General features: G+C 43.0%; 1 protein-coding gene across 1 annotated transcript; it reads right to left on the bottom strand.

The window, feature by feature from the left end:
* Positions 1-4,211: 4,211 nt before the first annotated feature.
* On the bottom strand, positions 4,212-11,363 carry LOC106578245 (proline-rich protein 35). Its single transcript, XM_014156897.1, has 4 exons — positions 11,277-11,363; positions 10,276-10,349; positions 5,739-7,283; positions 4,212-5,649 (listed from the first exon to the last, which is right to left on the bottom strand). The coding sequence occupies exons 3-4, from the start codon at positions 7,079-7,081 to the stop codon at positions 4,797-4,799; spliced, it is 2,196 nt and encodes a 731-aa protein (XP_014012372.1). The 5' UTR covers positions 7,082-7,283; positions 10,276-10,349; positions 11,277-11,363; the 3' UTR covers positions 4,212-4,796.
* Positions 11,364-11,953: the final 590 nt, after the last annotated feature.

Raw genomic sequence — 11,953 nt, 5'->3', positions numbered from 1 at the left:
CTGCCCCAACAATGTCCATATGGTCTCTGATAGCAGGTGGCAATGCCAGAGCTTGAATGGCCGTGGGTGATCTGAACCCTAGATTGCTCAGTGCCTTCAACACTTGGTCAGGGACAAACAGATCCTTCCACACTGTCACATCTGATTTTTGCTCAGAAGCCGTGCCCGCCCATCCATAACATTGACAAGTACAATAAATGTTGCTTAACTTAAACATGAACGCGTGTCTATATATTCTTTATACCATAACAAACTGTTACTGACGGGAGGTAAGAATAAAGTGTGTAATGTATGCACTAAGATAGCGAAGTTAACTTCGTGTCGACCCACATTGCTAACGTAGCTGATAACGGAGCAGGGAGGGGGTGATGAGTGTGTGTGTGTTAGTGTACCAAACGCTACCCATGGCCAGTGATGGAATTCTCCATCACAGCGGCGATGTCCATGCATTGACTTTTGTTCGCTATACATGTCGGGGGATGCTATACACGAGGACATATTGTTCTGTCTCACGGTTCCCGAACATGAAACGGCACATGGGATGTTCAGTGCGCTGCGTGGCTATATTGACAAAAAACAGATTCCATGGGATCAAATGGTGGGCTTTTGCATTGATGGGGCACCATTGAAGGCGGGACGGCGGGCAGGCCTCTGCACTTTAAGTGTCCCATACGAGTGATAACTGCTCACCTCCAACGCTTGGAAGAGCACTTTGGGACCTACTTAAACAATCTGTTTGACTGTGATCCTGGGTCAGTTGACACGCCGGTAAGTGAAATCGAACATCTGATCACGTGACCAAATGTGTTCATGGGTCACTACGGAGGAGTTTTGGTTCCTGACTCAAACGGAATACCCTGCTGTCTCCCTCTGAGCATTAATGAAGAGTTCAAAACAACTGGGAACTGGGAACTAGGAAATCTCCGACTTCAGACTTCATTGCATTCAAGGCAACTGGGAACTCGGGGGGGAAAAAATTGCTCCGACAGGGAAAAACACGTTTTGAATGGTCATCTGACTCGGAATTCCAACTCTGGAACTTGGGCCTCTTTCCAGAGCTCCGACCTGAAGATCACTGACGTCATGATTTGACCTCGTATTTTTCCAAGTTCCCAGTTGTCTTTAAAGCACCATAAAACTCATGGTTCCACTTCACCAGCTTATATCAGTGTGAAGCTGGATTCAGTGCTCTCATCTGCATTAAAACAAAATATCAATCCATGTTGGATGTGACAGAAGAGATGAGGTGCGCACTGTTGACCATGCCCCCTGACTTTCAGAACCTCCAACACAATATGTATCAAGCACACCCATCTCATGTTGAAATGGTGAGATGAGACTTTATGTCAGACTGTTTTGCAATTGACTGTCATAGCCCCACATTTAAAGTATGTGATGGTGAGTTGAGAAGACATTCAGAAATACTGTTAATGTTTTTCAATTGACTACCTTAGCCGCAAATAAAATGTTTAACAATGGCAGTTAATTACATCATTATTTTCACATGGTTATATATTCAGATTTCAAAATGGGCCAAAAAAGTTTGGGAAACCCTGCTCAGTGGTTCCCAAACGTTTTATAGTCTCGTACCCCTTTAAACATTCAACCTCCAGCTGCGTACCCCCTCTAGCACCAGGGTCAGCACACTCTCAAATGTTGTTTTTTGACATCATTGTAAGCCTGCCACACACACAATACCCAATACATTTATTAAACATAAGAATGAGTGTGAGTTTTTGTCACAACCCGGCTCGTGGGAAGTGACAAAGAGCCCTTATAGGACCAGGGCACAAATAAAAATATTATAATAATTTTGCTCTTTATTTAGTAATCTTACATTTAAATTGTGAATAACTCACCACAGGTTAATGAGAAGGGTGTGCTTGAAAGGATGCACATAACTTTGCAATGTTGTATTGGAGAAAGTCTTTAATCATTTTCCACACACAGTCTGTGCCTGCATTTAGTTTTCATGCTAGTGAGGGCCGAGAATCCACTCTCACATAGGTACGTGGTTGCAAAGGGTATCAGTGTCTTAACAGCGCGATTTGCCAAGGTAAGAAACTCTGAGCGCAGCCCTATCCAGAAATCTGGCACTGACTTCTGATTAAACTCAATTTTCACAGAACCGCTTGTTGCAATTTCGACGAGGCTCTCTTGGTAAGTAGACTGGAGGCAGGGCATGAAAGGGATAGTTTGTGTCACCCATTTCGGGAAAGTACAGTACCTGCATAATTGCGCACCCAGCTCACTCAGGCACTATATCACATTTGACATTGTCTGCAAGCTTGAGTTCATTTGCACACAAAAAATCATACAATGATGGAAACACCTGTGTGTTGTCCTTGTTAATGCAGACAAAAAAGAGCTCCAACTTCTTAAACATAGCCTCAATTTTGTCCCGCACATTGAATATAGTTGCGGAGAGTCCCTGTATTCCTAGATTCAGATCATTCAGACGAGAAAAAACATCACCTAGATAGGCCAGTCGTGTGAGAAACTCGTCATCATGTAAGCGGTCAGACAAGTGAAAATGATGTTCAGTAAAGAAAACTTTAAACTAGTCTCTCAATTAAAAAAAATGTGTCAATACTTTGCCCCTTGATAACCAGCGTTCTTCTGTATGTTGTAAAAGCGTTACATGGTCGCTGCCCATATCATTGCATAAAGTAGAAAATACACGAGAGTTCAGGGGCCTTGCTTTAACACCATTTTCACTGTTGTGTCCTAAACATCTTTCAAGCTATTAGACATTTCCTTGGTAGCAAGAACCTCTCGGTGGATGCTGCAGTGTACCCAAGTGGCGTCTGTAGCAACTGCTTGCACGCGCGTTACCATTCCACTATGTCTCCCTGTCATGGCTTTTGCGCCTTCAGTACAGATACCAACACATCTTGACCACCAAAGTCCATTTGATATCACAAAGCTCTCCAGTACTTTAAAAATATCCTCTCATGTTGTCCTGGTTTCCAGTGGTTTGCAGAAGAGGATGTCTTCCTTAATTTACCCCCCATAAATGTAACGGACATATACCTGGAGCTGTGCCAGGCCTGCCATGTCTGTTGACTCATCCAGCTGTAATGTATATAATTCACTGGCTTGTATGCAAAGCAGTAATTGTTTCAAAACATCTCCTGCCATGTCACTGATGTGTTGTGAAACAATGTTGTTTGATAAAGGCATTGCCTGTATAGTTTTTTTGGCCTTTTCCCCCAGCATTGTCCCAACCATATCCGTGGCAGCAGGAAGAATTAAGTCCTCCACAATGGTATGGGGCTTGCCTGTCCTAGCCACTCGGTAGCTCACCGTATAAGATGCGTCTAGCCCCTTCTTATTAATGGTTGCTTTTATACATGTCTTACTACTCGAACGTCATCTTTATTCTCCCTCAAACTCCCCTGGCTTATTTTTCAAATGATCATGTTTAGTTTCTAAATATCTGCACAAGAATAAAGGTTTCCCGCAAGAGAGTAATGGTTAATGTGATAGGATGTTAGTTATTTGAATTGGCTACCTGTATTTGACATTGTGTTGTTATTTCGCTGAACACTAGTTGGTTTCATTTTATTTTTGGCAGTGAAACGAGGCTACTCATCCGAGAAAAAAAACTCACCAAAATGTATAGCCCCGTTGTAAAATATAAATTTACTGTTTGAAAATGTGAAAAATAAATAAATATATATATATATGAATCACCTTTTTATTTGGCGTACCCCCGACGGCATTGCGGAATACCTCCAGTTTGGGAATACCTGCTAGATAGAGGCGTTGCGTCCCAACGCTCTCTTTTCTCCCGAAGTGTGCTCTAATTCACTACTCCCCACACATTGAAAAGTATTGGATTGGTGTAGACATGGGTTAGACTACAGTACTGTATATGAACAGAGTCGTGTTGCTGCCCTGTATTAATTGTGATCCTGAGCTTGATTGTCCATCCAAAAGGCAAAGGCAGGAAAGCACAATACACCATTGAGGGGTATTTTTCTCATCCCTACTGGCCAAAATAACCAGGGTTTGATATATCTTTTGTAGAATATCAAATGCTCTTGCAAAATAAATGTGTATTTTTCACTGTGTAATGCCACTATACATTCACTTATTCACTCAAAATGCCCCATACAAAGAGTAGAATAGCAAAAGTCTACAACACCTAATACACAATCTCTTTCTTTATTCAAATAAATGGAAGTGCATTTGTTACAGATGTGGACGTGTACAGTGCAATGGTTTAATCAGACACAAAAGACAATCCAACAAGACATCATTCATATAAAACATAACATTTACTTGTTAATTAATTTTAATTACGTCAATCAAATTCATTACAATATGTACAAATCAGTTCAAAGGATTGTCTCTCAACTTGGGACAGAATTGTAAGAGAATTCATACCTTAGATCATCGAACATATTTTCATTTACATGTGTTCAGTGTTCCTCTTTTAAGTGCAAGTTTATTTTTTGTCCTACAACAACATTTCAAGCACCACTACTGCCCATTTGAATTGTTTTCCCAAATAATCCTGTATCAACAATCAACATGTTAATAGGGAGAACTGATAGAGGGTAGTCTTAAGTTTAGTGCATTTGTCATTCCTCGTCACTTCTTCATTCGCCCACTTTTATTTAAGGTGCTAAGCTTTGTTATCTTTTGGGGGAGATGCCGGTGGTGTTTCGAGAGGATATTAGTGGTGAGAGTGCTTGCCTGGACAGTGAGAGTCATAGGGAGTGCATGAACAAAAGTGGGTTGTCTTCAGGAGGGTGGCAAGCTGGGAAATTGAGCTTCTCAGGAGAGGTTTAGGAGTCTGTTGCTGTCAGGGGGCTTGGCGGACATTGTGGCACCCCTAGTCGCTGAATGGACAGGGGCCTCTTGGAGTTTTTGTTTGAGGAGGGGGGTAAGTCAGTGAAGACCGCGAGAGGCCGTCCATCAGTGCAAAGCAGCACGCTGGAGTCAGCCTCACACTTGGTGGTCCTGCCTGGCCAGAGACCCTCCGCCTGGCTAGGCCTCAACCCCAACCCCCCTGGTGACAGGACCTCCGTCTTCACCACCTGCACCCCAGCCTGACTCATCTTGATCAGCACGTCCAGCGATTGCTTTCGACTCTCTAACGAAGCCTTCATCATCTCATTCTCATCTTCCTCCTCCTCCGCTTCCTCCTCCTCTGCCTCCTCATCATCTTCCTCAGTCTCCGTGGTGATGTCATCTTTAAGTGAGGTTCCCATGAGGCCCTGGTAACCGTCCACAACCACTTCAGTCACCCCGAGTTGTTCCTTCTTGATGGAGAGGTCCAGGGGTCCTTCCGTCTGGTGGGCTGTCCTCTCCAGTGCATGGTGGATGTGGGAGAGCTCGCTGCGGATCTTGTTCAGGTGTTCCCATAGGTGTCCCTGAGCGATGAGGTCCTCTTTCTCCAGGTGGGAGATTTTGCATTCGGCATCCTGGTACTCCTGTAGAGCGTTGGAAAGGTTGCTGAGGAGGGCAGCAGCTGATTCTGATTTTGAGGATGCCTCCCCCGTCCCTTGGCCAATGATAGAGTCCTGGCTACTGGGTCTTCTACAACGTGGAGGAGAGGACGACTCACTGACTGGGCTCACGGGGTTATTTGTGTAGCACTGCTCCGCTGGCCGGGACTGAGACTGAGCATTTGTAAAACTATGGAAAGACCACAGAAGAGAAGAAAATGCATTTTAGAAATCAGAGATTTCAGAGAGGAAAATATTTTTTTTAAAGTAAGATCTTACCTGCTGTGGAGGAAGAGCTTTTCTGTTGCCATGGAGATGGGTGTGGTGTTCTGAATGTTCTTGAGTAGATCCAGGGTGAACCCGAGGGCTGGCCTCTTCTCTGCAGGGGACTCGTGGGTCACCAAGAGGGACCCTGTTCTCTTGAGGCCACATCCTGGTTTCCCCTCCTTGGCTGCAGCCTGGAGCTTGTCCCCTGTCCTGTAGGAAGGGTCTGGTGATGCTGTAGGGGATGAGGTGGTGGTGGTACCTGGCCTCAGAGCAGGCACCTTCCACAAGTTGACTTTGGGCTGGTAACTGGGGTTGGGCTCCAGGCCATTCGCTGAGGTTCTGAGAACCTTGTTGACATCGCTCTTAGTGGAGGCTGCTCCAAAGGCATGCTCGCAGAGGAATGGGTAGTAGAAGCGGTACGGCAGGAGGGTCCGGTCGGTGGGGTGGTGCACACCGGATGCCGGGTGCAAGAGCTGAGCGGCCGATGCCAGGAAGGGGAGCTGGGCTAGCTGCGCTTGAGTCGGTACGGTTATATTGGTGTCAGCAGTGGGGATTGCATTCATTGAATTCATATAGGAGAAGAGGCTGGGGCTCAGGGGGTATCCCACCCCGAGGATAGACCGGTTGAGTTCTGTGGGGTCCTGGTAGTCCACCAGGCCGGGTGAAGGCGGGTAGCAGGGGATGGAGTCGCTCACTCTGGGCTGGGCGCCCTCGGCCATGGTGTGGCTGGTGGCAAGCAGGCGCCACTGCTCCGACAGCAGCTCAGGCGCAGTCAGGAATGTCTTGGACAGCTTGTAGTGCTTTAGCTGGTTCTCCACCGAGTGTGCTCTCAAGAGCTGGTCCTCCAGGGAGAACATATCAGTCATCAGCAGCTCCGGCTCAGGACGCTTACTGGTTCTCTTGGCGGTGCCTTCTGAGTCCCTGTTGGAGCTCTCTCTGGTAATCCCAGTGACTTCAGCCCCTTGTCCGCTCTCCTCCTCATCCTCTCCTCCCGGGCTCTCCCCTTCCTCCTCCATGGCCCGTTGCTGCCGGGGCCTCTCCTCATTCCCTGTAGCTGGCTCGGGCTCCTCTTTCCCAGCTGTGGTCCGGAGACAGTGGGCTTGCTGGAGGGGCCGGAGCTGGTCCAGATGCAGCAGGTTGCCCTTCTTGTATGGCCAGTCGGACTCGATTAACAGGGACAGGGAGTTCTTACAGAGGCTGTACTTCATGTGGTTGTACAGATGGGACTTCTCCATGCAGGTGAAGGGGCACTGGAAGCATTTATAGTTGTAGGGTTTGCCCCATGGCCGTGGGATGTAGTGGGGCTTCTTGGGCTTGCGCTCCTTGTGCTTGCATGTGTGGTCCTCCTTGGACATGATGGGGAATAATTCTGTCCTCACAATGCAAGTTATTCTGAGGAGAAGATGTGTGAAAGTCTTGGAGAGATGAGGCTGTAGGCTCTCGTTCTTTCTCGGGCTAGATGTAGTACACTTTCTCGGGCTAGATGTAGTACACTTTTTTAGCCTTTATATACATAACTTTAAAGATTCTTTAACCTGGGATCCAGGTGGGTAGGAGCTGTGGAATACAAGATACATAAATTGTTTTATTATAACATAAAAATTAAATGTTCAGGGATGAGTATTAACATAAATTAAAGAATCATCTCATACATTCAATCGAAAGTCAATCAAAAAAAATGTTGTGGCCAATTACAATTTTTTGTCATATTTTTGTTGGGGGTGGGTTTTTCTCCTGAGTGGCGCTGTGGTCTAAGGCACTGCATCTCAATGCTAGAGGCATCACTACAGACCCTGGTTTGATCCCGGGCTGTATCACAACCGGCCGTGATCGGGAGTCCCATAGGGCGGCGCACAATTGGCCCAGCGTCGTCCGGGTTAGGGGAGGGTTTGGCCGGGGTAGGCCGTCATTGTAAAATAACTGACTTGGCTAGTTAAAGGTTAATTAAATAAAAATAAAAAGTAAATAAATTATAGGTGCAATATACAAATTAATATAACTTCATATTCAGTTCATATCATATCATATTTACCTGTGGACTGCCTAACAAATATACAAATAAAAACATTTAAAAAAATGTACATAAATGCAAAGTATTGATCATTTTGATCACATGTTCTCTATCTGACCCGGAAACTATATTTTGTGTATACATGACTACAAGATAAATACATGTAATTATCTACAGTTAACTACTGTCTAATTATCTGCATTGGGGGGGCTATGTATCAGCATGCTCATATGTGTGTCTATGAGAGTGCATCATGTGTTGTCTGCCTGAGCTGCTGAGCTGAGTTGCCACTAACCCAACTGCGGGGAGGCCCCCACTGCTCTGTACTCACTGTACCTGCCACTAATCATTATTTCCAGTGCAGCACCAGGCACTAGCAAGTCCCAGTGCTGGGGGGCAAACAGGCAGGCCGGAGGGGGGGGGGACAGGCAGCCCCGGGGGGCTCTGCACCTGTGCAGGGGGCTCCACTCACGGCACTGGCTTGGCTACATGGGCTCTGGGCAGGGCCCATGGAGGCCGGCTACCGGTGCAGCATGGCCAGGGTGATGGTTTAATTAAGAGGGCGGGTGTTGGGGGAGTGGGGGCATGGACCCTGGTTCTTAATGAGAGCCTGGCGTCACGCCCATAGGGCATCGTTAGTGTCAGGGCTGGGATTTGGGTCAGGGTGCAAACTGCTCTCCTCTCACCCACTTCTGTCTTTTCTCCCTACTTTGGTGCTTTTGGAGTTGGGATGTTCTCAAAGTTGAATATACTCTTTCATCCATTTCACAGGACAGATAAGAGGGGAGATTTATTACAGCTGGAATTTCCTGTAAAATTACATGGTAACAATTGACGTTTTGGGACAAAAATATTGGTACCGTATGATACTCGTGCAACTTTTTTTTAATGAATCCCAAAGACTCAGAGAGGTGGTTAATAGGTCATGAAACATTTTTGCTATGTTTTTAAAATAAATATCAGGTAAATAACGGACCGTAAGATAAAGTGTTCCTTGTGTGAATATGTGAACTATTTCTAATGTATTCTGATTATCAGGGATTTATTTTTTAATAAGCCAGTGCACTTTATATGGCAACGTTACAATATTTTCAGAGACTACTTAAGTTAGATGTTTTCTTTAGTGAAATCATACATATTTGCCACTCGTAAAAAAAAAAACATTTGAAAATGTCATCAAGAAATGACTGACTTCCCTATCAACTCTCTCTCTGTATTTCAGAGTTTTGGTTGGATATTTAAGCAAGTTGATTTCCTGTCCGTCTATAATTATGGTAGTTCACAATTCCCAAAGGTAAACAAAACAATTGGATAATGCAGATTAAATGTCAAATACATTTTAACATACACATTTAAAATAAAGTTTTACACACTTGACCTACTCTATTAATTGATGCGGCTGATTTAAATATCATAATTGTATGCAGCGTTGTCTCACCATTATTTTTATAGATAAATACAAGACCAATAAATGTAATTATCTACAGTTAACTACTGTCTTATCTCAACAGAGCACCACTTTCTTCCATATTTTGACATAATTATCACTTTAGTTTAATTAACCTTTTGAATAACTCACTTAAACCAATTTAAAACACTCCCCAAAAATGTATAGTGTCTTTTTGGGGGGGAAGAAAGAAACGTTGTAATCGTTTTCCACTGTTAGTCAAGCTGCTGGGTTAGCCCTGTGGGTAGAGCGAGTGAGCAAGCGAGAGAGCATCACTCTTCAGATTAAAAGACCCTGCTGTGAGGCTTTTATTTTGTATTTTTCCTGGTGTCGTTCAGGGATGAAGGCCTGTGTGATGTTTAGGGGTCTGGGCTGAGGTAAGACTTGTTTAAGAATACGATAAACTTTTATTAAACCATCACGCCACACATCACACCTTGTGAGGACAGATAGACATAAATTGAATTCGACTTCACTGCAGTACAAGAGGGATAACAAAACTCACTCTAACACAGGGTGGCAGGCCTTTTTGCAGAATCCTGCTCGTCTACCCCTGAGGCTCTGACCTGGCCTCTGAGCTCATAATAGAGCCTAACAGCTGCTATTAGGAGGCAATCAATAAAAATCATTTTTCCTTTAGATTGTTTCACTGCTGGACACTGTTAGTGGCCACCAAACCCTCGACCCCATCCTCCCCTCCTGTCCCGTATCCTTGTTTTAAGCTTTTATGGGTACCTGGTCAGACAAGCCTATAATCGCTTCAGCTTCAACATATATTGTTTCAATTAAGATAGCTCGCATCACTAAAAGCATTGACAAGTTGCGTGCAATAACAAATAAAACCGATAACATTGGATGGGTTGGGGGAAGGGGTGCAAATGTGTCAAATGGCACCAATATGAGATGTTGATCTACAGGCTACTAACAGACAGGAAATAATGACATTTTATAGAGTGCAGAATCATCCTTTCTATTTACTCTCTTTATGTTATAGTTATATATTGACTAATACAGAGAGTATAACTGTTATACTTTTGCATTCTATTTTAAATTCAGCCTAATTTCTAAATTCATAAGGGATGTGACTTTACCTAAAATGGTGGCTTGCAGTGAAGACTGAGTGATGATCCAATGTCTTCTGTCAACTTCAACTAAGGAGAAGGTCCTGAAAAAGAGGATGGGAGAAGATATAAGAATTCAACATGAATATTAGTTGTTAATCTAGATGCAGTTATTATCATGCAAGTTACTTGATAACACTGTGATACTGTGTAGGGGCCTCATAAAAACTGTCAATATTCAACTACACATTAGCATACAGTACATAGAATGTACATACATCTGAATGTTTGACATTGACATTGTGGGGGATTGTTTGTGTTACATTTATTGAATTAATATGCAGTGATATTTAATACATCAGTGAAGTTAACCATTAAAACATTCCTCTCTGTTTTTTTGAGTTGCAAAAGGAATTCACATTAATGATATTGTTGATGATATTGTGAAACAGTCAATATCCAAATAACACATTATTTATTTCTACACTTCTCAAAAATATCTGGGCTTCAGTCCTAAATTAGACTTTGATAGATAGTCTAAACCCAAGTTATCACAATGTTATAGATAAGGAGTTTTTTTTATCCTATAAACAATTAAGCCTAAAATACAACTTTAGTCTATGTATGAAAATCACAAAAATCTATACAAAGTAACACTTCAAGTAATTCCCTTCTGTGAATTAAAAATGTTTTGAAATAGTGTAATGAAATAATTTTGAGTGACATTTTCATAACAATCTTCCAAAATGAGTAGGCTGTTTTAATTATATAAGATAATATAGTTGTAAAATAATATAAATATTTGTAATTTAATTTTCACACAAATTTCATGAATGTGAAATAACAGAACACATTGCACTGTTTTCCCCATGGACAACGGTGTTTGTGGACCAATTATGACAATAGGCTACAAACATTGACACAACACAACTACAAAGCCCAATAATCATAGCCTTCTAAATAAAAACCCACTCATACTAATTATACAACATATGGTATCTGAAATTAGGGAATAAATCTGATATTCCTACCTGGTGTGTGTCCGTGGTGTGTCTGTATGTCAATTCTCTGCGTATAGCGGTACAAGCAGACAGCGCATATCCAGCTCAAATGGGAGCGCGAAAGCGAGTGTGTAGAAGATATTGACTAGGAGCATTGCCTTGCGGCACTATAATACAGCAGCTCCGTCCTCGGTATTGTCGCATGTGGTGTCTACCTTGCAGCAAGCATACAGAAACACATTTAACAGTATTGGCAAAGGTTGGTTCAACGTTAATTTGATGTAGACTGTAGGTAGGCTAGTCGGTATGTACAATTAGAATATTTTACAATTTGTTGTTGGTTTTCAAATTAGGTCTCAACCTCAACACTTGTTTGACCGACCTATTTCAGGAGTATTTTCATTTTTCACACAACATAGCCTAGGCACCAATGTCAAAACTCACCTTCAAATCAGGAATTATTCGACTGTTAGGTAGCACTCTCCTAATTGATTTCAAAACAACCTGGTATCAAATGCATGTTTAATGGTTAATAAGATTCAATTATGCTTTGGCAAGTAAACATTTTTTTTGCAACTGCTTGCACTTGTGTGGAATAGGATAGGCCTATTGTTTAAACACGTCTTTGAAAGACAAATGAACATTAAAGGCCCAGTGCAGTCTAAAACGTGTTTTATATATATTTCCTCTGATTACATTGATTAAAC

The sequence above is a fragment of the Salmo salar genome, chromosome ssa19, assembly GCF_905237065.1.
Source record: "Salmo salar chromosome ssa19, Ssal_v3.1, whole genome shotgun sequence".
In the NCBI taxonomy this organism is placed as follows: Eukaryota; Metazoa; Chordata; class Actinopteri; order Salmoniformes; family Salmonidae; genus Salmo; species Salmo salar.
This window is presented reverse-complemented; position numbering and strand designations above follow the sequence as displayed.